Consider the following 25,422-nt stretch of genomic DNA (forward strand, 5'->3'; position numbering starts at 1 on the left):
GTATTTCTGTACGTATTGAAATAACACAAAATTTACTGAACCGATTTCGAATATTCTTTCACCATTAGAAGGCTCTGTTATCGCTGAGTAACATAGGCTATATTTTCAAATTTCACGTAGATGAAGTCGCCAGCAGCTAGTAGTTAAGTAAATTGATCTATCTAACATCCGGGATTGGATTTACATCCGGACGGTAACCTTGCTGAGAGCATTCTAAAATTTACGGAGACAAAAAATATACATTGGCTTGAAATTAAAATATAAGTAGCAGATATGTTTACTTGAAAGGAGGATGTTTCCCTCCTTCCTTAGATTAAATTGTCTACCCCTTAAGTTCCCTGATGGGAAATATACGAGTTATTTTTTATATACCTTGAATTATCTTAATTTCTGTCTAGACTAGATGTTCTAAGTCTGTTCAATTGTATTACGCAATTAAATATTTTAGAACAAGGTTTTAAATTTGATTTCTATCGTTAAAAAATCTGATGCAATTACGAAACAAACTTATCAACTAATTGGACTTTAAAAATATAGAAAAAAAGTAATAATTTAGATATATCTATTATCTAACATTGTTTCACAATATTTATAATTCAATATAAAATCAAGTACAAGACATTTTTGTATAAATAAACGTGAAACAACTGAATCACGGCATTTTTACTTCAGCGACCATAGACAAAAGTTGTTTGGACGTAACTTTTTTAAATTCCCGTCGCAGACAATACTTACCAGCCTAAGCTGCTATCATATTCCAACCGCGATTACCTTGACCGTAACTCGAAAAAAATAACTGGTTCTTGCTCCAGTAATTAACTATTTAAATATCCTTCATTGCCATTTGCAGAGTTATAATTTGTGTAAAGTGACGTTTGAAAGCGCGCGAAAATCGCTGCACTCCCGCGCTCCTATCCGTTTTTTTTTAATTTCCAATAATGAAGGAGTTAACGGTTTCCACCAGCCAGTGTTTGGAGCAGAACGGAAGTCGCATCATTGCGAAGAACGGAAAGAAATCTGACAATGGTAAGTTTTTTAATCTATTCTGTGTGCGATAACGAAAATAAAATTGTTAACTAAAATAAACTTATATTTTTTGTTTTAATTCTACATTAAGGGCAACTTTAGTGATTCCGTAACTTAATAGTGATGTTTATTTGATCAATATTGAAGTGTTTTCTTCCTATTTAATTAAAAAAAATACAATATTAAGTTTCTAAACCACTGGAGTAATTAATTATGATGAAAATTTGGTATTACAAAATTTAAATTTGTTTCTCTATTGTTAATTTAGCTTGTACTTATTTGGTTTTGACACATTTTACCCGCGTTTCCGTCCGTGTAGAATAAAAAATAATCTATATATATATAAATAATAGTTATAACGATTTTATTTGATTTTGTTTGTTGACTTCATACTGATATTAACAATGCAAAAACTTACATAGATGGATGTTACCTACGAATATAGGTTGAATGACTCTCGTTGAAACTTGGCATATATAATGTTCTATATTATTCTAGAAAAATACATAATCTATTACCTGAATAGGGATGTTTCCTAATGTTACAAATTGGATGGATGGTATCGCGGGCGAAAGCTAGTTTATAAAAAAATTGATAAACATTCCGGTAGTAGCTTTTATCTTTAAGTTTTTATACATTAGGGTCATGGATAGAATTAATATTTTTTTTCTGTTTGCACTAAATGATAACATGTCGAGGATTTTGCTCGAAATATATTTAAAGTAGCTGTTCCCGTGCGGCTTCATCCGCATTAAATTATTGTTTACATTTGTCAAATTATCAATAGCAAATGTCACAATGACATGACAAACCTTGGCAATTTTGCTTCCTTGATATTGGCAGCAACTTATGGTCTCTTTCCTACATTAGGGTTTTTATCCAAAACATTAATCCCATAAGTTTAATGGCGTGAAAATATATAGCCTAAAGCGTGACGTTAGTGTAGGGCTTTTTATTAAAAAAAGAATTATTCATAAAATATGCTGTAATTGCTGACATCTTAGGCAACATCTTTATGTGCGTCTCCTCGTCCGTCGTATAATGGTAGGCAAGGCATCTGCAATTGTGGATGTCTATGGGCAGCGGTAGCTGCTATTTTGGCGGTTTCAGGTGGCCGCTTGCTCGTTTGCCACCTTATGTTATAAAAAAACAAAGAAGTGTGTGTTTACGCTTTATTATAATAGTATAGATTATCTTTAAATTAAATTATATTGTTTCCTTATTGACATTTATATATTAAAAGCGGATCTTTGACTAAAATATCGCACGATTGTGCGATTGTCGATTGTTTTGCAGCCTTCAACTGTTTAGCACAACTAACAATCGAGTAGTGTACCTCCATATAAGGTCATAGGAATCAAAGCGACTAAACAGTTGTGCGATAGTTTAGTCAAGTGCAGGCGCTCTTAGTAAGATTTTACACTAGTTACTAAATCAGTCTTCTAGCTCTAGGTTAAATATTACATTAAAATATTTGAAGTATCAATTTCATTGTATTCCAATAATTAATTTCTCCCGTCACGCAATTATATCTTTGTTAATTTAGTTGTATCAAGAATGCAAACCTTGGGCTAATTTTATCGCTCTATTAAAATAATGAACCTTGTCTATGCAATCGTTTCCGGTGGAGGTAAACCCAAACTATAAGACGCACCAATGACGAAACTGTTTCGTTTACCACTGTTTAGTCGCGCTTTGATTTCTATAAGCTTATATTTTTTTTTTATTTATTAGACTAAAGCATAAATTTAAAAGTACAATAAGAGACTTTATAAGTGGTACAGAAACCCACAGGATTTATCTGTAACCACTGGTCGCTTAGTTTATAGAATATGAAAAATAATAAAGAAACAACGCTGTTTTTCAACGGTGAAAGAATTTGATTGGCCCAGCAGCCCCCGAGCCAATACAATGCATACAAAAATACAAATCTCTCCTCTTTATAATATTAGTATAGATTATTTTAATTTACGCATTACATATTTGTTGTTTTAACAGGGCCGATTTCAAATTAATTTTACATTTTGATGGTTTATTAATTATTTGTTCGAGCACAACGCTGTCAAGGTCGTTGAGCAGCTGCGGCAGAAGATATTCCCAGTTGCGCTTGCTATATGCGTTATTATATGGAGGTGCTACTCGATTTTTAGTTGTGATAAACAGTTAAATTAGCTGTAAAACAATCGACAATCGCACACCAGTTGTGAGATTGTTTTGTCAAAGGTGTGCTTCTACTCTTATCCGACGTTATTACGATAAAGGAAAAAAATTGTACTGCCTGGATCTGTCATTAGTCAGAATAGGACAGAAATATAGTCTTGTTACAACTTAAGATAATAAAGTCGTTTCGCGACAAAGCCCCCTGGTTAAATAAATTAAGAAAACAACGTATTATCCCAAACAGCTCCTACGTAAATAATCATAACCCAGAATTTTGTCGTTTTTATAATTTTATAGCTGGTCTCGTGCTTCATCCGTATGCAATTATAAAAAAAATGTTTTATTCTTAACATTTGTCAAATTCTCAATTGTTAATGACAAAATTCAAATACACAAATGACAACCATAGCAATCTTGCTTCCTTTATGTTGCCAGCTTGTAGTTTATGGTCCCTTTCCCGTATTATGATTTTTTAGATTTAACCCTTAAGTTTAATAGCTTGAAAATATATAGCGTAAAGCGTGTCGTAATTATAGGACTTTTTATTAAAAAAGCAATTATTCAAAAATATGCTGTAATTGCTGACATCTTAGGCAACAAAGAAGTGTGTACGCTTTATTATATTAGTATAGATATATGGTTTCTGTCAATTCTATAGTGACAAATGGTTATTTCCCCATATAGGTCGTATATGGTGGTTTTTATGAATGACAATAGTATGTAATATACAAGTGACGTAGTAATTGTTTCTTAGTAATACGATCAGAGGAAAATACCGACTTTGTTATAGGAATTTTATAGGTTATTACCCGATGAGAATAATCCTAGTAAATGGTTTCAATTGTCCTTTAAGTTTTGATGATTATTACCTTTTCAATAGTAATAAGTAATAAGTCAAATAAATGCGTTGTTTGTTTTTTCAGTCTGATTTAAAAAAAAAATATTACGGACATAGGTCCATATTTTTTTATTAAAAATCTATCCGTTCTTACAAACTACATCTGTGCTAAATATGAAGTGTTACGTCGTTTTGGATATACATAGTAACATCCATCCATACAGAAGCTTACTCAAGATTATTTATTTTTTTCGATTTTATTCACGTCTTTCTCTCCACTAACATTTTCCTTCTTTTCTATGTTACTCAATGTTTATTTTCAAACATCAAAATTTGTTTTATACTCCAGTTACATAAATCTATTATTTAATGAACAAAGTCTTGCTCAAGGCAACGCCAATGACCCTGCGCGTACGGCCTAAGGCCGAGGTCAGGTATGAGGTCAATATTTATATCATAGCACACGTACGCGTATTGCAATTGTTTTTGACACATCCGTCATCTTTGAAATATCACCTGTTGCAAGCGACTTCGCACGCGTTAAATTATAAAAACATAGCCTATGTTATACAGATAAAGTAATTTTTTAGCTGTAAAACAATTAATGAAATTGGCTACGTAGTTTTTGAGTTATTTCAATATATACAAAAATACAAATCTTTCATCCTTTTAATGTTAGTATTAGTTTATGCATGCGACTTCGGCCGAGTTAAAAATCGCAGTAAACATAACGTATTTTACTTACTGATTGTGAAGATTATTAATAGTAAGATGTTCTTCTAAGGGCCTGTCCCACCACTGACTGACAGAGGCTCAGATAGCTTAAAAATGACGTCTCTTTCAGACAAGGTAACAAAATCCGATATTTCCATCACATATTTACACGTTGGATTATTATCAGACAGTTAACAATTTGGTGGGACCAGCCCTAAACCTTTTTAATACTCAACTTTTCACTTTATAATATCAACATAGTCATCATCATCATCGTCATTATCAACTTGCCCTTATCCCTTATGGAAGGGTCGGCACAGTATGTGCTGCTAGTTACATGTACTTTAAATTTACTTTATGTCGCATTTTAAAAAAATTAAATTAACTGTCATTTCAGTGAAATATTTTTGACACTTAATAGTCACAAATGAGGTCGAAAAATAAAAAAATGCTGTTTTGTGGTGAGCATAGTCTTTGTATTCTACCCTAGGTGGTATATAAATATAATTCTCTAACTGTTCGTGTCACATAATCGAGTTTTATATCGATTATGCAGGATATAACTTAAGGCTCGAGTAAAGTTTCCGGTTAGTTAGGCTCTGTGGTCTGTTTAGTATCAAGGCTGAACGATTCTTAACTACTTTATAATGAACGCCCGCGGATTAAGTACGGTGACCATGTTTTTATATTTTGAAGGAATCAATTTTTATTATATTCGTAACTAGTTGTCGCGACTTCGTCTGAAATTAAAAATAATAAAAATATAGCATGTGTTTCTGGATAACGTAGCTTTTTAATGGTGCAAGAATTTTCGTAATCGGTCCAGTAGTTTTTGAGATATTTCTATACAAACAAAAATGTAAATCTTTCCTCTATATAATATAGGTATAGAAATATAGATAAATGTTATGCTAGAATTTTAAATACTTTAAAGAAAATTATGAGCTACACTAGTCTTGTTCTAACTGCACTTGTTCTTTGGTTATTCATAGATATAGAGAGTGTGTAAGAGAGAGAGAGAAAGAAAAAGTTTGGACATCAAGAAAAAAACTATACTGGTTAATTTAAACTATTTTATACTTTCATTATTGAGGTTTTAACATGGATGCTTTCATCACTAATTAAAAAGAACAAAATTTTATTAAAATAAATAAATCGTCCGATGAATCTTGGTCACCCTAGTTATACAATTACTTGCAGCATAGCTTTATTTAATTAAATAACATTTGTTAGTAATTGTTGTAAATGCAATTTTATATATTTCATTATTCTTATAAAAAAACCATCGGATCTATAATGTACATAAAAGAATAGGCAATTAATTACCACTTATTTGTACCAGGAATAATAAAAATAATTCGATTTCTGACTTTTTGACCTTGAGAAGCTTTGTTGTATTTTACGTCGAAGTGACATCTGAGCGTATGTTATGAATGGAATATGAGGATTGACGTCAATTGTCTCTCAACTCTCGGTTCGCTTCGGACAACTCCGGTCGCGTTTTAGTCGCTTAAAAATGGTCGTAACTTTATTTTATTATTTTTAGCTCAATGGTTGAATATTTTCGAGTCAAATTTTTTTTCTGGTTATTTTATAACAAGTAGAATCGTTTACAAAAAGAAAAAAAATACGTGCATATTCCCTATTGCATAACAAAAACAAAATACTACGAGGTCTGATCAACCCCTTGGACACTATCAAGGGGTTCGTTGGACCACGTAGTATATTTTTAATTTTTTTTTATTCAACATAAGGTGGCAAACGAGCAAGCGGCCACCTGAATCCGCCAAAATGGCGAAGCGACCGCTGCCCATAGACATCCGCAATTGCAGATGCGTTGCCTACCCTTATCCGACGAAGGAGGAGATGCACATATAGAGAGGATATTTTCCCTTTCCTGTGCATCACCTCCACCGTCAAATCCACTTCCCCTTCTCATCCTCTCCTTATAAGAAAGGGGTAGTAAAGAGTAAGGGACTTAACTTAGGCCTCCGGCACCACACTCATAGGACGAAACACGGAATTGCTTCCATTTGACGCCTGTCTTCTGTGTGGCCGTGGTATTACTGGGGGCGTGCCGGCCCTGCAGTGCTAAGATGTTAAAGCGGGCTTTACCACTGTTAATTATTTAAATATGTTACAATACGATTATTGTAAGATATTTCTGATTGCATATTTACAGCGGACACACTTTTAGCTATGCACAATAGCTGTGCGATTGTCGATTGTTTCGCAGCCTGTTTAGTAGCACAACTAAAAAGTAGTGTGCTCTCCATATAAGCTCATAGGAATCAAAGCGACTAAACAGTTGTGCGATAGTTTGGTCAAGGGTGCGCACGCTCTTACAATCTGCATGGAATTAGATAACTATAGTATACAGATTAATTTGTGTAATTTTTTTTTAAATATAAAGGGTAACCTATTAAGATTTCTGACAGATATTTTCTGTAATGTGATCGGGATTACTAATTTTCTGCTATGTTAGCATGAAAAGTGTATTGTATTGTCAAAATGAAGCCTTTGTGATTATTTTCATATACGACTGACAAAAAAGGTCGTTAAGTATGCGACTCCGTCTGCTTGGAATGAAAAAAAAAAAACAAAAGTAGCCTATCCGTTTAGCCTTTTAGACTACGAACTATAATATCCATCCATCCATTTAAATTTTCGCATTTATAACATTACTAGCTTTAGCCTGTGACTCCGTCTGCGTGAAATTAAAAACAAAGTAGCCTATATCTTCTTCCAGACTATCCTCTACGTCTATACCAAATTTCATCGAGATCCATTCAGCAGTTTAGACTACAAACACTAACAGACATTCATCCATCTATACTTTCGCGTTTATAATACTTATTACTTAGTAAGATTACTATTAGCGTTAATTTACACTCGAAACGTTGTTTTTGTGCAGTGGAAACCGAGGGTTATGAGTCATTAATGTATCTTGTATTTTTTATCACGCGATATTCGAATCAACAAAGCTTATTGTATTTCTTGACCTTACGTAAATTACATTATTAGGGATAAAGAAGCTATTATAAATTGGTTGGTACTTCTAAGTATAATGCAATCCAAACTTAATACAGCTCGGGATATCAACGAGACAAAGATCTCAATATTGTTATAGTAGGGAAGCCGACGATACTAAAAGGGGATTTACTCGAGCGTCGTAGAGACCTATTGGGATGCAAAGCTTAGATGATAAGAAGAAAAAAATGTTATGTGACATATACCTTTACATCGGTGGGGGAAGCGGCTATAGATTTTTAAATATGTAAAAAAAAAACTGTTGCACGGACATCCTCGAGCGCGTCAGTTATTGATAGCATCAATGCCCTACGTAATTTTAATAATGTACGTATGTTACTCTGATCGTTTGCATGATGCGGATGGTTGTATTTAATGGTTGAAAATGAAAAAAAAAGCTCTGATTCACTAATCTGACGATTTCGATGGGACGCAAACTCGCGGCCATTTTCACAATGTGCAAAAAAAATCGCAATTTTGGTTTCAAAATTGTGATTTTCCCAAGCGCGTCAGATTAAGATATATGTGGTTCATCTTTATATTCTAAACGTACTGTCTCATAAACTGACGATTATCTAGAGGGATTCGCCTGATATGACAAAAAAAAAATAGAAAAACGGTTCACCTTAATCTGATCCTGTATCCTTCACGGGCAGCCTTATATATGGTCTTCGTGTTTTGTGGAGGTACTTAGCCGGGTACAAAGTATCCCCCTATATTTATTTATTTATTTATTTATTGGTGATAACCACTCAGCAAATGTGCTGAGTAGCTATATATTAATCTGCCGCGCTTTAGTAAATCCCGAAATCCCCGCTTCGGCTCCCCAACTATTATATCATAAGATGAAATATCGCAACATTATGTGCGCTCCCCTTTGACTAGACTATAGCACTGATTAGTCTCGTTTTGATTCCTATAAGATAGGAGGTACACTACTCGATTTTTAGTTGTCTAACTAAACAGTTGAAGGCTGCCAGACAATCGACAATCGCACAACAGTTGTGTGAAAGTTTAGTCAAAGTGCATTTAAATTGCTTGGGTATTTCCTTGAGAAATAAATTTAGAGATAAGTGTAATCATTACATTGATATCTCAAGATATTGTTAAGTTTAATTGCGGTTACTAAAATTAAGGCGCTATCTAACAGCTAAGTACAAAAGTTTTTAAGGATCATAAGAAAAAAACTTCCTTTTGGAATGTATTTTATAGAATATCATGTCTTATTCAATTCTACTACTAATCATATTTCATATAAATATTATAAATGCGAAAGTTTAGACAGATGGATGTTTGTTAGAGTTTGTGGCCTAAAATTTGGCATAGACGTAGAAGATAGTCTGGAAGAACACATAGGCTACTCAGTTTTATTTTATTCCACGCGGAAAGTCGCGAGCGAATGCTAGTTGCATATAAAAGCAAATATGCTTCAACCCTTTAGTATTTAAAAATCTTCATTCCGCAAAGTATCTAATACTTTATGGACTTTCCTGTATTAAGTTACAATGGGAATGACGTCACGGCTTAAGTAAATACAGTCAGCAGAACATTACTAAAAAAAACAGAGTTTTTTTCTTAACACTTTAATAAATAGAATAAAAATAAAATAAACCCTTAGCGAAAAATTGAGGCTTCAAGTGTTTTGGGAGCATAAAGGAAATCAAGTCATTTGAGTGTTTGAAATTTGATACCAAAGATTTTATAACAAGCAAATAAAGCCGCACGGAAATAGCTAGTCTTACTAATATTATAAATGCGAAAGTGTAGATGGATTTGTTAGATTGTAGCCTTATCAACTGAACGGATCTTGACGAAATTTGTCATAGATGTAGAGCATAGTCTGGAATTAATTCCACACAGACGGAATCGCGGGAAAAACCTAGTTATTACTATAGTTATCGTTTTTCCTGTCTTTTACTACTTTTTATATCTAATAATAAAGTTAAATACTTAATAACTTACAAACTTAGCTTGATGTTTTTTGTAATTTTAGTTTCTGAGAACTTTTTGAAATAATTATATGTTTCCTATCTCATGCTTACGTCAATAATAACCAAACATATATATTTATCCTTAAACTAATAGTCCCGTGTGGTTTCACCCGCATGAAATTATAAAAAAACACTATTTTGTCGTTTACGTTTGTCAAATTCTCAATTGCAAACGTCAAAACCGTTATCATCAATCTTGCTTCCTTAATGTTAGCAGCTTGTAGTTTATGGTCTCTTTCCCACGTGAGGCTTTTTTCCAATTTATTTACCTTTAGTTTAAAAGCGTGAAAATGTATAGCCTAAAGTGAAATAAGTGTAGGGCTTTTTATTAAAGAAAGGATTATTCAAAAATATGCTGTGATTGCTGACGTCATATGCCACGAAGTGAGTGTTTACGCTTTTTCATATACGTCAAGTTATGTTTAAGTACCGTTACATATACTAAGCATTATCTATGACTCATTGTGTTATGGAATACATGAAAATTACCAGGTAAATGTGAATTCCCATAAAGGCTAGAGAAATGAAGAAGGAAAAGTTATAAAATCAAAAACATTGTTCTTTGAAATTGTTCTATTAGTAGATAATTATAAAGACAATCTATACTATTATAATAAAGCGTAAACACACACTTCTTTGTTGCCTAAGATGTCAGCAATTACACCATATTTTTGAATAATTCTTTTTTTAATAATAAGCCCTACACTTACGTCACGATTTAGGCTATATATTTTCACGCCGTTAAACTTAGGTGGTAAATATTTTAGATAAAAACACTAATGTGGGAAAGAGACCATAAGTTGCTGCCAACATCAAGGAAGCAAGATTGTCATGGTTTGTCATGTCGTCATTGTGACATTTGCTATTTTGTTGTTTGTAGCCTAAACTGCTGAACGGATCTGGATGAAATTTGGCATAGATGTAAAACGTTGTCTGGAAGAACACATAGGATACTCACTTTTATTTTTTTAATTCCACGCGGACGAAGTCACGGGCGAAAGCTAGTCATAAATATTGTTCTTTGAAATGTTGCTATTACTAGATAATTATAAAGACAATTTAAAATCGATTTGTATTGATATTCATTTGTTTAAACATGGGTTTTCACATTGACATAATGTGTACAATAAGCATAAGAGCGGGCGCACACCATTGACTAATCCCCATGGTAACAAGAGTAAACTACATACCAGTTTCAAAGCTATGCTAAGGGTTTTTCCGTTTGGTTTTACCAGGTAAAGGCAACGTTAGTTTCGTCTGTAGATCTGTACGATATATCGTTGCCTCTTTTTTATTAAAGAGAATAAAAGGGACGCAATATTTTATTAATGTTAGTGGGCACTTGGTTGACATTGAAAGGGAGTGAGGTAAATACCTCATTTTTGTTAATATATCTATATAATATTTGTTAATATATATATATAATAAATCATTATAAAGCAGGAAAGGCGTACGGAGTCGTGGGCGAAAGCTAGTATACACAAGAATTATATTGTCAATAAAAGGTAGTTTAAAATTTGAGATACATTTAATTAAATTGGAATCCTTTTTTGCTGGCTGTATAAAATAAATCAGAGTTTTAGCCCATTTCTTTCCTTTATCTCAAGTTAAGTTCTTTTATACGGAAATAAAATATATTCTCACGTACTTAAAAGCTCTCAGTTTATTTACAGATTAAAAAAAATCGTAATCTACTTTTATTAAGCTTAGAGCTTGACACCTGAAACTAATCTATCGCACAACTGTTTAGTCTCCCTTTGATTCCTATGACATGAGGTGCACTCTATTCCATTTTTAGTTGTGCAACTAAACAGTTGAAGGCTGCGAAACAATGGACAATCGTACAACAGTTGTGTGATAGTTTAGTCAATTTGCGCTCTTATATTACAGTTCATATGTGTTAAAAAACTAGCAAATCGCTTCGGTTTCGCTTGGGGATAATGCTACACAAAGGCATACATGTAGAGCATAATCTTTAAGAACACAAAGGCTATTTTTGACCGACTTCCCAAAAGAAGGAGGTATTCAATTCGTCTGTGTGTTACGGCATAACTCCGCCGCTAGTGGACCGATTTTAATATTTCTTTTTTTATCCGAAAGGTAATGCTTGCGTGACCCTTTTTTGTTTGATTTTTGGAGTCAAGACTACGACGTAGTCTATGTAGATTCATTACTCAAACGTCATAATACTTTCAATTGTCAATTGTTATGGTAAAAATGTAGCCTTACGTAGAAATATCACAGCATACCTCTGCTGACACCGATATCAAAGTAATAATTGTACAATATAGACATAACAGTTACAATAAGGAAGGTTTACTATTAGTATAGTGTACTCCTTTTTTGATAATTTTTTTGTTTTTAGTGTATTTTGTTCAGAAGTCGGTTTTGTTTTTTTAATTCCAAGCGAACAGCATCGCTTACAAAAGCTAATAATTTATGTTATACTGATATATATTGATACAAAATTTGAGTTTAAAATATCAACTCGTATTTCTTGTTTGATTTTTTTACATAAGGATAAGGATCTCATAAAATATAACAACAAAAGCAAAGTTTTTATTCGGTCATTGGTCCTAAAAGGAAGTCCTAAAAAAAGTAAATTTAATATTGACTTGCATATATACGACAAACTTATATGGCTGGGTTACGGCGATATTATGGCATTTTTAAATAATCACACTTTTGCTAAACTCTCGCACAACTGTTTACTCTCGCTTTGATTCTTATAAGCTTATATGGAGGTACACAACTCGATTTTTAGTTGTGCAACTAAACAGTTGAAGGCTGCGAAACAATCGACAAACACAACAGTTTTGCGTTTAGTCAAAAGTGTGCGCCCACTTTTAGTAATACTGTTCGTTAGGATATAGTTAACGATAGATACGAATCTACGGCCACTAGTAATGTTTACTGTATTTCAAACCACTAAGATATTGGCTCAAATTCCGTTATACGAGTTTACTTTTAGGTATTTTCATGCGTTTTGGGTTTTAACTGTTATTTTATTTGATTTCAATTCTCTTACAAAAATATAAAGGAAACTGCGAAGTTTCTACAGGTAGTTTTTTAATTAATTAAGGTCCAAAAAACCCCGTAGCGAAGTTTCTAAGTGCTGCAAACGTCATAATGACGTTTAAATCGTTCGCGTATATCGATTTCCCGCTCACACACGCGCAGTAAAGGCCGTCGACTAGGGTGCATATGTTAATATCAATTCGGGATATTTTCCATAAATATACAGCTTTTTTCTCATTTTAAAGTATCGGTTAAAAAGCTACTATTATTTTAAAGATACACACACTTACGGTAAAGGTAAACATCGTGATGTAACCTGCAAATATCGGCGAAGAAATTCAAAGATATTTGTGTTGTCAACCCGCAGTAGACCAGCGTGGTTGACTAAGGCCACTTCTTATTTCGAGTAGGTTCCGAGCCTTCCAGTGGGGATGTACATTGAGCTGGTGGTGATAGAAAACAGGAGAGGATGAGAATTCTTAATAGTTTTAGTTGTTAGTAAGTTTGGGTAGTTCACGACTGTCCCACAATTCTCTCCGTAGTGTCTACACTTCTTATCTCCTTTAACACCTATAAATTTCTTTACTCTTTTACCTATAGACATACGTATTCAAAATTACTTTATCGTTTAAATATCTATATTGGACAGTCCTCAAAAGTGTGTAAAGTGTGGTGAACGTAATTGCACGTACAAAAATCATCTGTTGGACTCGATATCGCTCAGTCAGCCATAACACGACGCGACGACGCGTCACGTCAGCCATCTTTGTTTTTGTTTGCTTGGTTTTTATCAAATATAATTTTACACGTACGTATTTACATAATTATTAAAAGTTCGATGTGTGCGATTGTGTTGATAGTGAATTAACAGTAAGTCAATATAAAAAATAACGTTTTTATTCGCGTTGTAAATATTCAATTGATAGTTTTTTAATTAACTCTTTTATTGTATACGATATTAGGTTTATTAAAACTTCCGATAATCGTTTGAGTATCAAGATGTTTAAACATCTTAATCAGCCTTGAGTTACTTCGTAATTTGTAAATAAACAATTTTAAACTACATATGTTAAGTAACAAATTAGTTATATTTTTACTTACAATCATTTAGATTATTCAAATTGCTTCTATTCTAATAAATACTTTAGGTAACTAACCAAGAATAATCTTTTAGTGAAAACTTTCATTAAAAAAAAATTAAACTTTCTAATTCGTTATTTCTATATAAGATTAAAATATTTTATTCTCATAGTTTTATTGCAAACAGTTTAATCAAATAATTATTTTTATTTACGAAACAATTGACATTTCTATTTCCCGCCAAATATCTTGTCAATCAATCTCTAGGAAGTAACGTACTTTAGGTTTGTAATTCGTGAAAAAAGATTCTAGACTTTTGATTAGGTAATATGAATAACAATTGTAGGCTTTTCATTATTATTTACTAGCTGTTGCCCGCGACTTCGTCCGCGTGGTATTAGAAAACATACGAACTATATAAATTAGAAAAAGCTACGTATCCCTCGGGAACAAGATATTTCTCGGGGATGAACCTTATCCCATGTGTACTCCAGACTTTGTTTTATATCTGTGCCAAATTTCAATAAGATATGTTGAACCGTTGCAGAATGATCGAGTAAACATTAAAAAACTAAATTAATGAATCCCACAGGAACCGTAACTATTCCCGGGATATAAAGTAGCCTATGTGTTCTTCCAGACTATGCTTTAAACCTGTGCCAAATTTCATCGAAATCCGGTTTTCCAAACATTCTTTCACCATTAAAAAGCTACGTTATCAGTGAGTAACATAGGCTATACTTTTAATCTTACTAATATTATAAATGCGAAAGTTTAGATGAATGGATGAATGGATGGATGTTTGTTGTAGTTTGTAGCCTAAACGGTTGAACGGATCTCGATGAAATTTGGTATAGATGTAGAGGATAGTCTGTAAGAACACATAGGTTACTCACTTTTGTTTTTATTTTAATTCCACGCGAACGGAGTCGCGGGCGAAGGTAGTTAAAAATAATTACATGCCAACTTAGTCGTGAGCCGCTATTCATAAATACACACTAATAACACTTAAACCACGTTAATTTGATAGACTTTTGGTTTTTCAAAATATTATATATTTTTTTAAATAAAGTTTTTGGTGGCGATTGTACCGAAGTAACACTTAAGGACATGCGTTCACTTTTGTCGAGGCAAGGACATGCCTTGTTTAGAGTTTTACAATTTAATCTCGGTATAATGTTTCTTTGCGTACAAAATTAAACCACTATTGCATTCACAAAATTATACGATAAAGAACTGCTACTCAGTCCTTAATTTAGACATTTAGTTTATGTATAAATCCATCATCTTCCTCCATATCCTCCCGTAGGGTTGGCGCAACAGGCAGTCTCTCTCTTGGTCATGTCACCTTTCATGCAATCCATTCCTTTCTATGTCTACCTCTACCGGTGTACCTTTTCACACTCATAACTAACGTTCTCATTGTTATATCCGATTTGTCCCTCCTCATGCCCATGCCATGCTAACCTTTTACTACCTTCTCTACCCTGGGGCTACTCTCAAACTTCCTCTAATATCATTTCGTGTTACCCATCCAAGACCAACTTTAGTCCCTTTTCCTTCCCACTCTTTTTCTTATTAGAAAAGCATGGGAAGGGAACGTGGATTTGATGGTGCAGGAGACGCATAGGAAGGGGATATATCCTCTTTATGTGCGTCTCCTCCTCCGTCGATTAAGAGTAGCCAACGCACCCGATATTGCGAATGTCTATGGGCAGCGGTCGCTTAGCCATTTTGGCGGATTTGGGTAGCCGCTTGCTCGTTTGCCACCTCATGTTATATAAAAATCCATACTATGTATATATGAAAAGGAAAAAAAAAAATTTCTCCCGAAAATATTGAAACGATTTGAAAAATTCTTTCACCATTGGGTAGATACATTATCTGTGGGTGACATAGGCTATGTTTTTATAAATCCGCAAGCAAAAGTAATAATTTTGTGTAACCATTCTTAGCTCAAGGTTTGTGCTGGAAACCCGATCTTGTGATCAGATGTCCGTCCGCTAACTATTAGGCTATTGGTGTTTGGTTAAAGTTTTTCATTTTCGATATTATTTAAGCATGTATCAATCAGCTGGTTTTGTATTTAATTATGTTAGTAATAAAATTTTCATATGTAAATAATTGCATGTGATAAGAATCACGTTTTATGGCTAAATAAACAATGAGTCATAGAGTAATCACTGAAGTGTTGCCATGTTTTTAATTGCTACCAATTATAGAAAAAAATATGTGTACGTGTGTACAATCAAGGTAAAAATGTGTTAAAAAATTTACTTAACATCTGCTACCTTTTTCTGTATTTTAAATTTAAATAGTGAAAAAAAAATGATACGTTTATAAAACATGCTTTCAAATTAATGCAAACCCACGGTTAATTAAAGAAATAAATAAAACTAGCTGTTGCCCGCGACTTCGCCCGCGTGGAAACAAAAGTTAAAAAACAGCCTATGTTTCTCATCGATAATGTAGCTTTTTAATAGTGAAATAGTTTTCTAAATCGTCTCATTAGTTTTTGAGTTATTTCAATACATACAAAAGTACAAATCTTGCCTCTTTATAATATTAAAAAAATAGTTTAAAACCAAAAGTTAACTAATTTGACGAAATACATTTCAGTATTAAATGTAAATCAATACTTGTAACTCGTTATGACATTGTTTTGTTTTTTTTTTTTAATAATCTTGTAAACAGCGGAAAAGTTGACAGCTTGTGCAACCTTTATCGATTTTAAAATCATTTTGATTTTTAAAACCACGTTAATTTGATTTAAATATTAAAAAGCCAAATTCCATTTGGTTAATTAAGGCCTGTCCCACCACTGGCTGATAGAGTCTCAGATAGTATAATGTCTCTCGAAAGTTTTGATAAGTTAAGAGTCTCAGATAGCTTAAAAATGACGTCACTGTCTGTAAGGTAACAAAATCCGATATTCACATATTTTAAAAGTTTGATTGTTATCAGACAATTTACAATTTGGTAGGACTCATTAATTTCTTTAAATGCGCAGATAGCTAGTTTATTAATATAAGTATTATTGTATAGTTTTCCTGTGTTTTTTAACTGTCTAATTACAATGTCCATTTAGTACAAGTTTATCTTACATGTAATTGTTACGCAATCTTTCGTAATACGTTTTGAGGTTAGGGTTCCGTATAGCGGATGACTTTAGTATAATTTTTATACTAAACACAAGTTTTAACAGAGATATATTTTTTTGTATATATTCATTTGTTTTATAGATTTGTTTATTGTATTATAAGTTACTAGCTGTTGCTCGCGACTCTGTCTGTAAATAATTTTTGAAATCGGCTCAGTAGTTTTTAAGTTATTTCATTACAAAGAAACAAAGTTTTCCTTTTTTTTATTTTAGTGTAAACTAGCTGTTGCTCCCGACTTCATCTGCGTGAAAATAATAAAACAAGAAGACAACCTTTGTCACTTATAATGGTGGAAGACATTTTTTGAATCGGCCCAGTAGTTTTTGAGTTATTTAGTTATTTAAAATACAAAATCTTTCCTCTTTATTACTATAGATTCTTTTCGTGTGTAAAGAATGATTTTAAATACTGATGTTGCGATTGTAAGGGAATAGATAGTTTTGTGTTTATTTTTAATTTGTACGGAACACACGTATTAACACGATATGTTACAAGAGTGGATATGTGTGGAATTCTAATAATATTCAAATATCGAACTAGATTTGTTTCGATACGTTTTATTGTATGAAAGTGATCCACTTTCCTTAACATAGATAACTTTCTAAGTTTTTTTAATATAAAAAAGGATCTTTTACATAAATCACAATTTCACATCAATATTATTTTAATTTTCAGAAAAAAAAATAGTAGATAATTAAATAAAAGTGTGAGTCCTAATTTTAGTCCCTTTCCACCCTTTTATAAGAGAAAACGATGGGAAAGAAAAGTGGATTTGACGGTAGAGGAGACGCATAGGAAGGGGAAATGTCCTCTTTATGCGCGTCTCCTCCGACAATGAAGGGTAGGCAACGCATCTGCAATAGCAGATGTTTATAGGCAGCGGTCGCTTTCCATTTCGGTGGATTGGTGGTCGCTTGCTCGTTTGCCATCTTATATTATAAAAAAACTTATTCATTACTAATATTATAATTGCGAAAATAAAGATGGATGTTTGTTAGAGTATAGCCTAAGCTGCTGAATGGATCTCGATGATTGTCATAGATGTAGAGGATAGTCTGGAACACATAGGCTACTTTTGTTTGGAGCGAACACCCATAGTAATGTGACATGACACACGGAAGTGTCACAACCTTGATTCAGATATCACAAGGCAATAATAATAAAAAGAACCAGTTCAAATTGTTTACAAACAATAACTTCGACTATTCGTAGATATACAAACTTTATAGATAGAGCTTACAGGTACTTAGAGCACACCTTTGATTAAACTATCGCATAACTGTTTAGTCGCATTTGATTCCTATAAGCTTATGGGCGCACTACGAGATTTTTAGTTGTGCCACAAACAGTTGAATTGACTGCGAAACAATCGACAATCGCACAACAGTTTTGCGATAGTTTAAAGGCTACGATTTAAGTAAAAATATTATCTATAATAAGAATTTAAATTATTTATAATAAAAGTACGATACTAATATAACATAAGTCAAGAAACCTTGCAAATGAACTATTTAATATTGATAAACGATTAACCTCCAAAGTAACTAAGACCTTAAGTTACTATTTCTAATAACTTAAGGCGAGCTAGGTGATTTATCGAATAGATTAAATAAATGAAAAGGTTACTTATCAAGTAAGAAACTAAGTTACGCTCCGGATACTTAGAGCGGGCTCGTACACAACAAACGCGGTTTGTAGACAGACAGATTCAAAAATTTTAAATGCGATTTTCGTTATAAGCAATGCAAATACGTCATCAACTTGCCCTTATCCCTTACGGAGGGGCACAGTATGTTGCTCTTCCATACATCTCTAGCCGTCATATCTGAATCCACTCCTTTCTTAAGCATATCCTCTTTCACACAATCCATACTTTCTTCTGTCTTCCTCTACCTTTGTAACCATCCATATTTATTCTTAATACATCATCTTCCCGAAATCTGGTATTTTTCTTTGATATTACAAACAGACACTACATTTTTATTACATGTATAGATTAGACACAATGATTAAATTATCTAATATAGAGTATGTATAGATGAACAAGTTGATGTATAGATGAACAAGATTTGTGAAAAAAGATCATAAATATATATTTGAATCTCGTTAATTAAAATAACCTCATTTGTTTCTTGTTTTTAATGATGTAAATTGTCTTTATAATTATAAAATATTATCGGAAGTATAACTTTAATATAACTAGCTTTAATAGTACTGAAAACATTGTAGTCAACTGTGATAACCTTCGGGTTACAGAGGTTAACAAAATTGCCGCTCACTCGCTTTAGTTTCAATCCGACATTCGCACACATCGAACGTCTAATTCCAAATAGAATATTTAAAATTAATTTTAAAAAAAATAATTTCAGTATAAATTAATGCTAATTTAAAATGGCAACAGTCAACGGTAAAGATTTAAATATGGAACCAGCGGTGCCGCCATCTTCGTTGATCCGACGCGTCAGTTCGCGATCCATTCGAAATTCAATATCGGAAGACAAAGAAAATGGCGTCGATAATAATTCAAAGGGTTCCTTCGTCAGTAAATATAAAAAAGCACCGGAAGCGTTGAAGAGTTTCCATTTAAATGATGTTGAAAATGAATTAGAAGTACCCGGCACACCAATGACGCCACGGACGTCGACGACACCTGGTTTGTTCTTTTTTTTTTAATTCAAGGCAAAGGGTATTTGATCATGCAGCCATTTTATTTTATGCCAGATTTTTTTAATTGCTTAATGTTGTAGAGTTTTTTTTTTATTTAAACTTTTAAGTCGAAATCTTTTGGTCGAAAAGTTTTTACTAATTGAGGTTTTTATTTTTAATTGTTACAATTGTATTACGTTTTATAACCTGTTTCTTACGGCCTGATTGATAAGCGTTTGTATTATTTTTATCAAGTGTATTTTTAACATCTTTAATGCATTTAAATTTGTAAAAAAACAAATATTTTTAAAGAAAAGCACTCTTGGTATTATAGCGTTTGTAAAATCTATATTAAAAAACTAAAGCTTTTAAATCTATTGTTAATATATACATAAAAGAACAAAACAATTGCTATATTGACCTAATTACACAAAAAACAAAAGATATCTTTATTAAATATATAATATACGGATAAAAAATCCCGTTGTAAAATATTCATCCAAAACGTGTCGTGTACAAATTTAACCTCAACCTTTTTAATCATCAGAATGAAAAAAAAACATGCAGATGTTGCATTGTTTTAATGTTTGTGTACATCGTCCCTTTTACCTAGATCTCTTCCATACATTCCATATATGGATGGATGTTTGTTAGAGTTTGTAGCCTAAACGGCTGAACGGATTTCAAAGAAATTTGTCGTAGATGTAGAGGATAGTCTGGAAGAACACATAGGCTACTCATTTTTGTTTTTCTTAATCCACGCGAACGGAGTCGCGGGCGAAAGCTAGTTAAAAATAAATAAGGAACCTCTTGATAATTACAAGGAACGCATTAAAATGTACTTGACCTCAAGCTGATATTATTGATTTATTTGTTTACTTTTGTTAACATTGTTGCATCTAGATTGATTTGTCTGTCTGTAATTAAGTATTTTAATACAAGCTTTTACTCCCTTTTTCGTCTGTGCAGAAAAATGTGATATAGCCTATGTTACTAACTGATAACGTAGCTTTTTATTGGTATAAGATTTTTTGAAATCGGTCTAGAAGTTTTTGCGTTATTTCAATACGTACAAAAATACAAATCTTTCCTCTTTATAATACGTGTATAGACAATTTATTATTGTTTTAAAAATTAATTATATGTGTCATTAACAGGTTTTTAATGACTTTATAAGTAAAATGTAATACGATAAAAATGGGCAGTAATTAATTGGCCTTTTTATAACAATTTTTTTGATTAAAGTTCAAGTTTTTGGAATATTACGCCCTTTTGCGAAGGAATAATAGTTATTGTGCGACTAAGGGCCGGTTTCCCAGCTACTTTACCATTAGATTGGTACGATAACTTCCGCGTTTCCGAAGTACGTAACTAGAGTTTTACTCCAATGAAACTTAGGTCAACCTCAGTAATGAATCACTAGGTACATACTTCATACTATCATACTAATATTATAAATGTGAAAGTTTCGATGGATGGATGGATGGATGTTTGTTAGAGTTTGTAACCTAAACGGCTGAACGGATTACGATTAAATTCGGCATAGACGTAGACGATAGTCTGGAGGAACACATAGGCTACTCAGTTTTGTTTTTTTAATTCCACGCGGACGGAGTCGCGGGCGAAAGCTAGTGATAGAATAAATCGTAACTTCAGAAACCCAGCATTAGTTATGTGGTTGGGTAAAATGACTACAAAGTTTTTAAGATCTTGTGACATTAAGAGGAGGACGCTAATCGGATGTCACAATATAGTTCGACTTACACTGGAGATATCCTTGTAGGTCTATACCTGACTTGTATCTTGTGCGTTATTCTCTGCTTGATTGGGTTTTAGTTATTTTGTGAAAGAACTGTGATAACGTTCCCGGGTCAATTGTTAGTCGTACTATAGTGTAACAATTTGGTATAATTGAAGGTGTTATTGTATCTTCTTGTAAGTGTGAACGTTGAGGGGTCTGTAGGGTTGCCAACAAGCAATAATTATAAATTCGAATATTGCCGCGTAAAACCAACGATATCTTTAGTGGATAATGATAAAAAAATGTAGTAAAAAAAAGTCGATTGTCGTTCTAGAGCGGCCGTGCACCCTAGACTAAACTATCGCACAACTATACGATTGCCAATCGTCTATTGTATCGCAGCCCATTTAACTGTTAAGTTGCATATAGAAATCAAATCGAGAGTAAACAGTTTTGCGATAGTTTAGTCAAAGGAGCGCGCGCTCTTACTATTCACTTCGAAGACATCGTCAAACCAATTTTGGTAGCCCTAGTTTATAGATATCTGGGGTTCAATTGAGGATGTTGCATAAATGTTATTCGTATTAAGATATCTATACTATTATAATAAAGCGTAAACACACACCTCTTTGTTGCCTAAGATGTCAGCAATTACGGCATATTTTGGAATAATTCATTTTTTATGAAAAGCCCTACACTTACGTCTTACTTTAGGCTATATATTTTCACGCCATTAAACTTAGGGGTAAATATTTGGGTCGTTCTATTAATAGACATATTTTTACCTTTATAGTTTGTATTTATATCTATATGTACAGTCGCGTAACACCGCGGTGTTCTACTTTAGGGAAAATTCAAACGCCTTTGTTAAGAAATGGAGGTCACCCCACCTTTTTTTTAATAACATAAGGTGGCAAACGAGCAAGCGGCCACTTGAATCCGCCAAAATGGCAAAGTGACCGCTGCCCATAGACATCCGCAATTGCAGATGCGTTGCCTACCCGTATCCGACAGATTAAGAGACGCACATAAAAAGGATATTTCCCCTTCCTATGCCCTCCACCGTCAAATCCACTTCCACTTCCCATCCTCCTTATAAGAAAAGGATGGTTAAGAGAAAGGGATTTTCTGAAACGATAGTTTATGCTTACGAAGTAAAAATTATTATTTGTCTGTTCACATTTTTATAAATTGGCATATCAAAATAGGAATATGTCAAAATCAATACTTGAGAAATATAAAAAATTCGATAAATTGTACATACAATCTCGTTTCTCAACAGCCTTGTTCACTGCAAGCCTCTGCTTCTTCCTACAGATAACTATAAGATAGTAATGCAAACGCAGAGATAATAACAAAACGAAACTTAAAATACATTTATAAGCTGCGTTGTATTGGTTTTTGATCCGCGTTTCGTTTTTAAAATCTTCAAACAAATGAAGATTTTTAGCTGGAACACCGCCAGTTTCTTTTATTGTACTTAAACTATCGTTACCAGAAGAACTTTATAGGTCTAGGGGTCAGGTTAACGACTGAACCGTCTTTGATATAGTTCACTAAGTCCTGCGTCCATAGAAATTAATATTGCGGTTTTTTTTTATCAGGTCATGAGAACTGCACCTTTCACCATGATTTGGAGTTGGACCACAGGCCGCCGACCAGAGAGGCTCTCCTACCCGATATGGCTAACTCCTATAGACTTTTACTCACAGGTACGGCTTACTGCAAACATTAGCAGAAACCCCACACACCAAAGACCAGAAGACAATTACGAAGTAATTTCCCGTTTCATCTGGGTAATAAGACCTAGCACACCTTTGAATATCGCACAACTGTTGTGCGATGACGATTGGTTTGCAGCCAATTCAACTATTTAGTTGCATAACTAAAAATCTCATAGGAATCAGAGACAAAGCAGTTGTGCGATAGTTTATTCAAAGATGTGTCTTAGGGAAACTTGTACATTGATTGTGGGTCTACCAAATTCTCTGATGAATATGTAGTTAATGAGAATTTTTAATATTTCCAGGTTTGGGTGAGGATCCAGAGAGACAGGGTCTACTGAAGACGCCAGAAAGAGCAGCGAAAGCGATGCTGTTCTTCACCAAAGGCTACGATCAGAGCTTGGAAGGTAATGTCAAACAAATGTATTGCAGCTCGTGGAGATTGCATGTGTACGATATTCCCTCCATACATTGTACATACTTTGTAATTTGGATTAATCAATTCACTAATAAACTACTAAAAAAAAATTGTAACTAAAAAGTTTAAAAAATATTTAGTTATTTAAAAAAATATTGTTGGAAAAAATGTGTTTTACAAACTTTATTTTGCAAATAAAATTTCGTTATTTTTTATTTGATAATTCTATAAATAGCTAGCTTTTGCCCGCGAATCCGTTCTTTGAATTTAATAAAAAACAATAGTAGTCAATGTGTTCTTCCAGACTATCCTCTACATCTTTGCCTTTCATTGTGATCCGTTCAGCCGTTTAGGCTACAAACTCTAACAAACATCAATCTAATTTTGGCATTTATATAGTACTAGCTTTTGCCCGCGACTCCGTCCGCATGAAATTAAAAAAAATAAGTAGCCTATGTGTTCTTCCAGACCATACCATCTATGCCAAATTTCATCGAGATTCGTTCAGCCGTTTAGGCTACAAACTCTAACATCCATCTAAGCTTTCGCTTTCATACAGTACTAGCTTTTGCCCGCGACTCCGTCCGTGGAATTTAAAAAAACTAAGTAGCCTATGTGTTCTTCAAGACTATCCTCTACATCTATGGCAAATTTCATTGAGATCGGTTCAGCCGTTTAGGCTACAAACTCTAACATCCATCTAAAATTTCGCATTTATAATATTAGGGACATAAAATATATGTTTTTTTATCTTCCAGAGGTCCTAAACAATGCGATATTCGACGAAGACACAGACGAGATGGTAGTTGTAAAAGATATCGAAATGTTTTCTATGTGCGAACACCATTTGGTGCCATTCTACGGGAAGGTGTCTATCGGATATCTGCCTCAAGGCAAAATACTTGGCCTTAGCAAGCTGGCGAGGTAAATATATTGTATGAGTGTGAAGCTTGTTTGAATACAAGAATTGTAGCCTGTTTATTACTAGCTTTCGCCCGCGACTTCGTCCGCAAAACAAAAGTGAGTAACCTATGTGTTCTTCCAGACTATCCTCTACATCTATACCAAATTTTATCGAAATCCGTTGAGCAGTTTAGGCTACAAACTCTAACAAACATCCATCCATCCATCCATCCATCTAAACTTTCGCATTTATAGTATTAGTATGAAGTATGATATCACTAGGTATAGCTCGCGTCTTCGTCCGTGCGGAATAAAAATTGGAATAAATGTTTCTTACTCAGAGATAACGTAGCTATTTGGTGAAATAATTTTTGAAATAGGCCCAGTATTTTTAGTTTTTTCAATACTTACAAAGTTACAAATCTTTCTTATAATATTACATAAATCTTTTATAATCAGACTAAACTATCGCACAACAGTTGTGCGATTGTCGAAAATTCGAGTAGTGTGGGCCCCTCATATAAGTTAGGAATCATAAGATAAAAATAAAGATAAAGATACCTTTTATTATCCTTTTACATTACACACACACATTACACGGTTTAGATTATTTTTATTTATAAACTAGCTTTCACCCGCGACTCCGCGTGGTATTAAAAATAAAGCAAAAGTGAGTAATCTATGTGTTCTTCCCATCCTCTACATCTGTACCAAATTTCATCGAAATCTATTCAGCAGTTTAGGCTACAAACTCTAACAAACATCCATCTAAACTTTCGCATTTATAGTTTTTTTACAACTAAAAACTAAACAACTATTAAAACAAAAAAAAAATTTTTTTTCAAACCTTACACCGCTTTATTCCTATCGCTTTAAGCGGCTTTTACACCGAAAGTGATACTAAACCTTGGAATCAATGAGCGACTAAACAGTTGTGCGATAGTTTGGTCGTGCGCACGTTATGTATTGTCT

General features: G+C 33.2%; 1 protein-coding gene across 1 annotated transcript in view; it reads left to right on the forward strand.

Annotated features, from left to right (window-relative positions):
- Positions 1-13,491: 13,491 nt before the first annotated feature.
- Positions 13,492-25,422, forward strand: part of LOC106099802 (GTP cyclohydrolase 1) — a 13,685-nt gene continuing 1,754 nt past the window's right edge. The window contains exons 1-5 of the mRNA XM_013278470.1: positions 13,492-13,585; positions 19,388-19,671; positions 23,010-23,117; positions 23,435-23,536; positions 24,306-24,471. Coding sequence (XP_013133924.1) covers positions 19,410-19,671; positions 23,010-23,117; positions 23,435-23,536; positions 24,306-24,471 — 638 coding nt within the window. The 5' untranslated portion in view covers positions 13,492-13,585; positions 19,388-19,409. The remainder of the gene's footprint in view (positions 13,586-19,387; positions 19,672-23,009; positions 23,118-23,434; positions 23,537-24,305; positions 24,472-25,422) is intronic.

The sequence above is a fragment of the Papilio polytes genome, unplaced genomic scaffold (genome assembly GCF_000836215.1).
Source record: "Papilio polytes unplaced genomic scaffold, Ppol_1.0 DF824325.1, whole genome shotgun sequence".
Classification (NCBI taxonomy): domain Eukaryota; kingdom Metazoa; phylum Arthropoda; class Insecta; order Lepidoptera; family Papilionidae; genus Papilio; species Papilio polytes.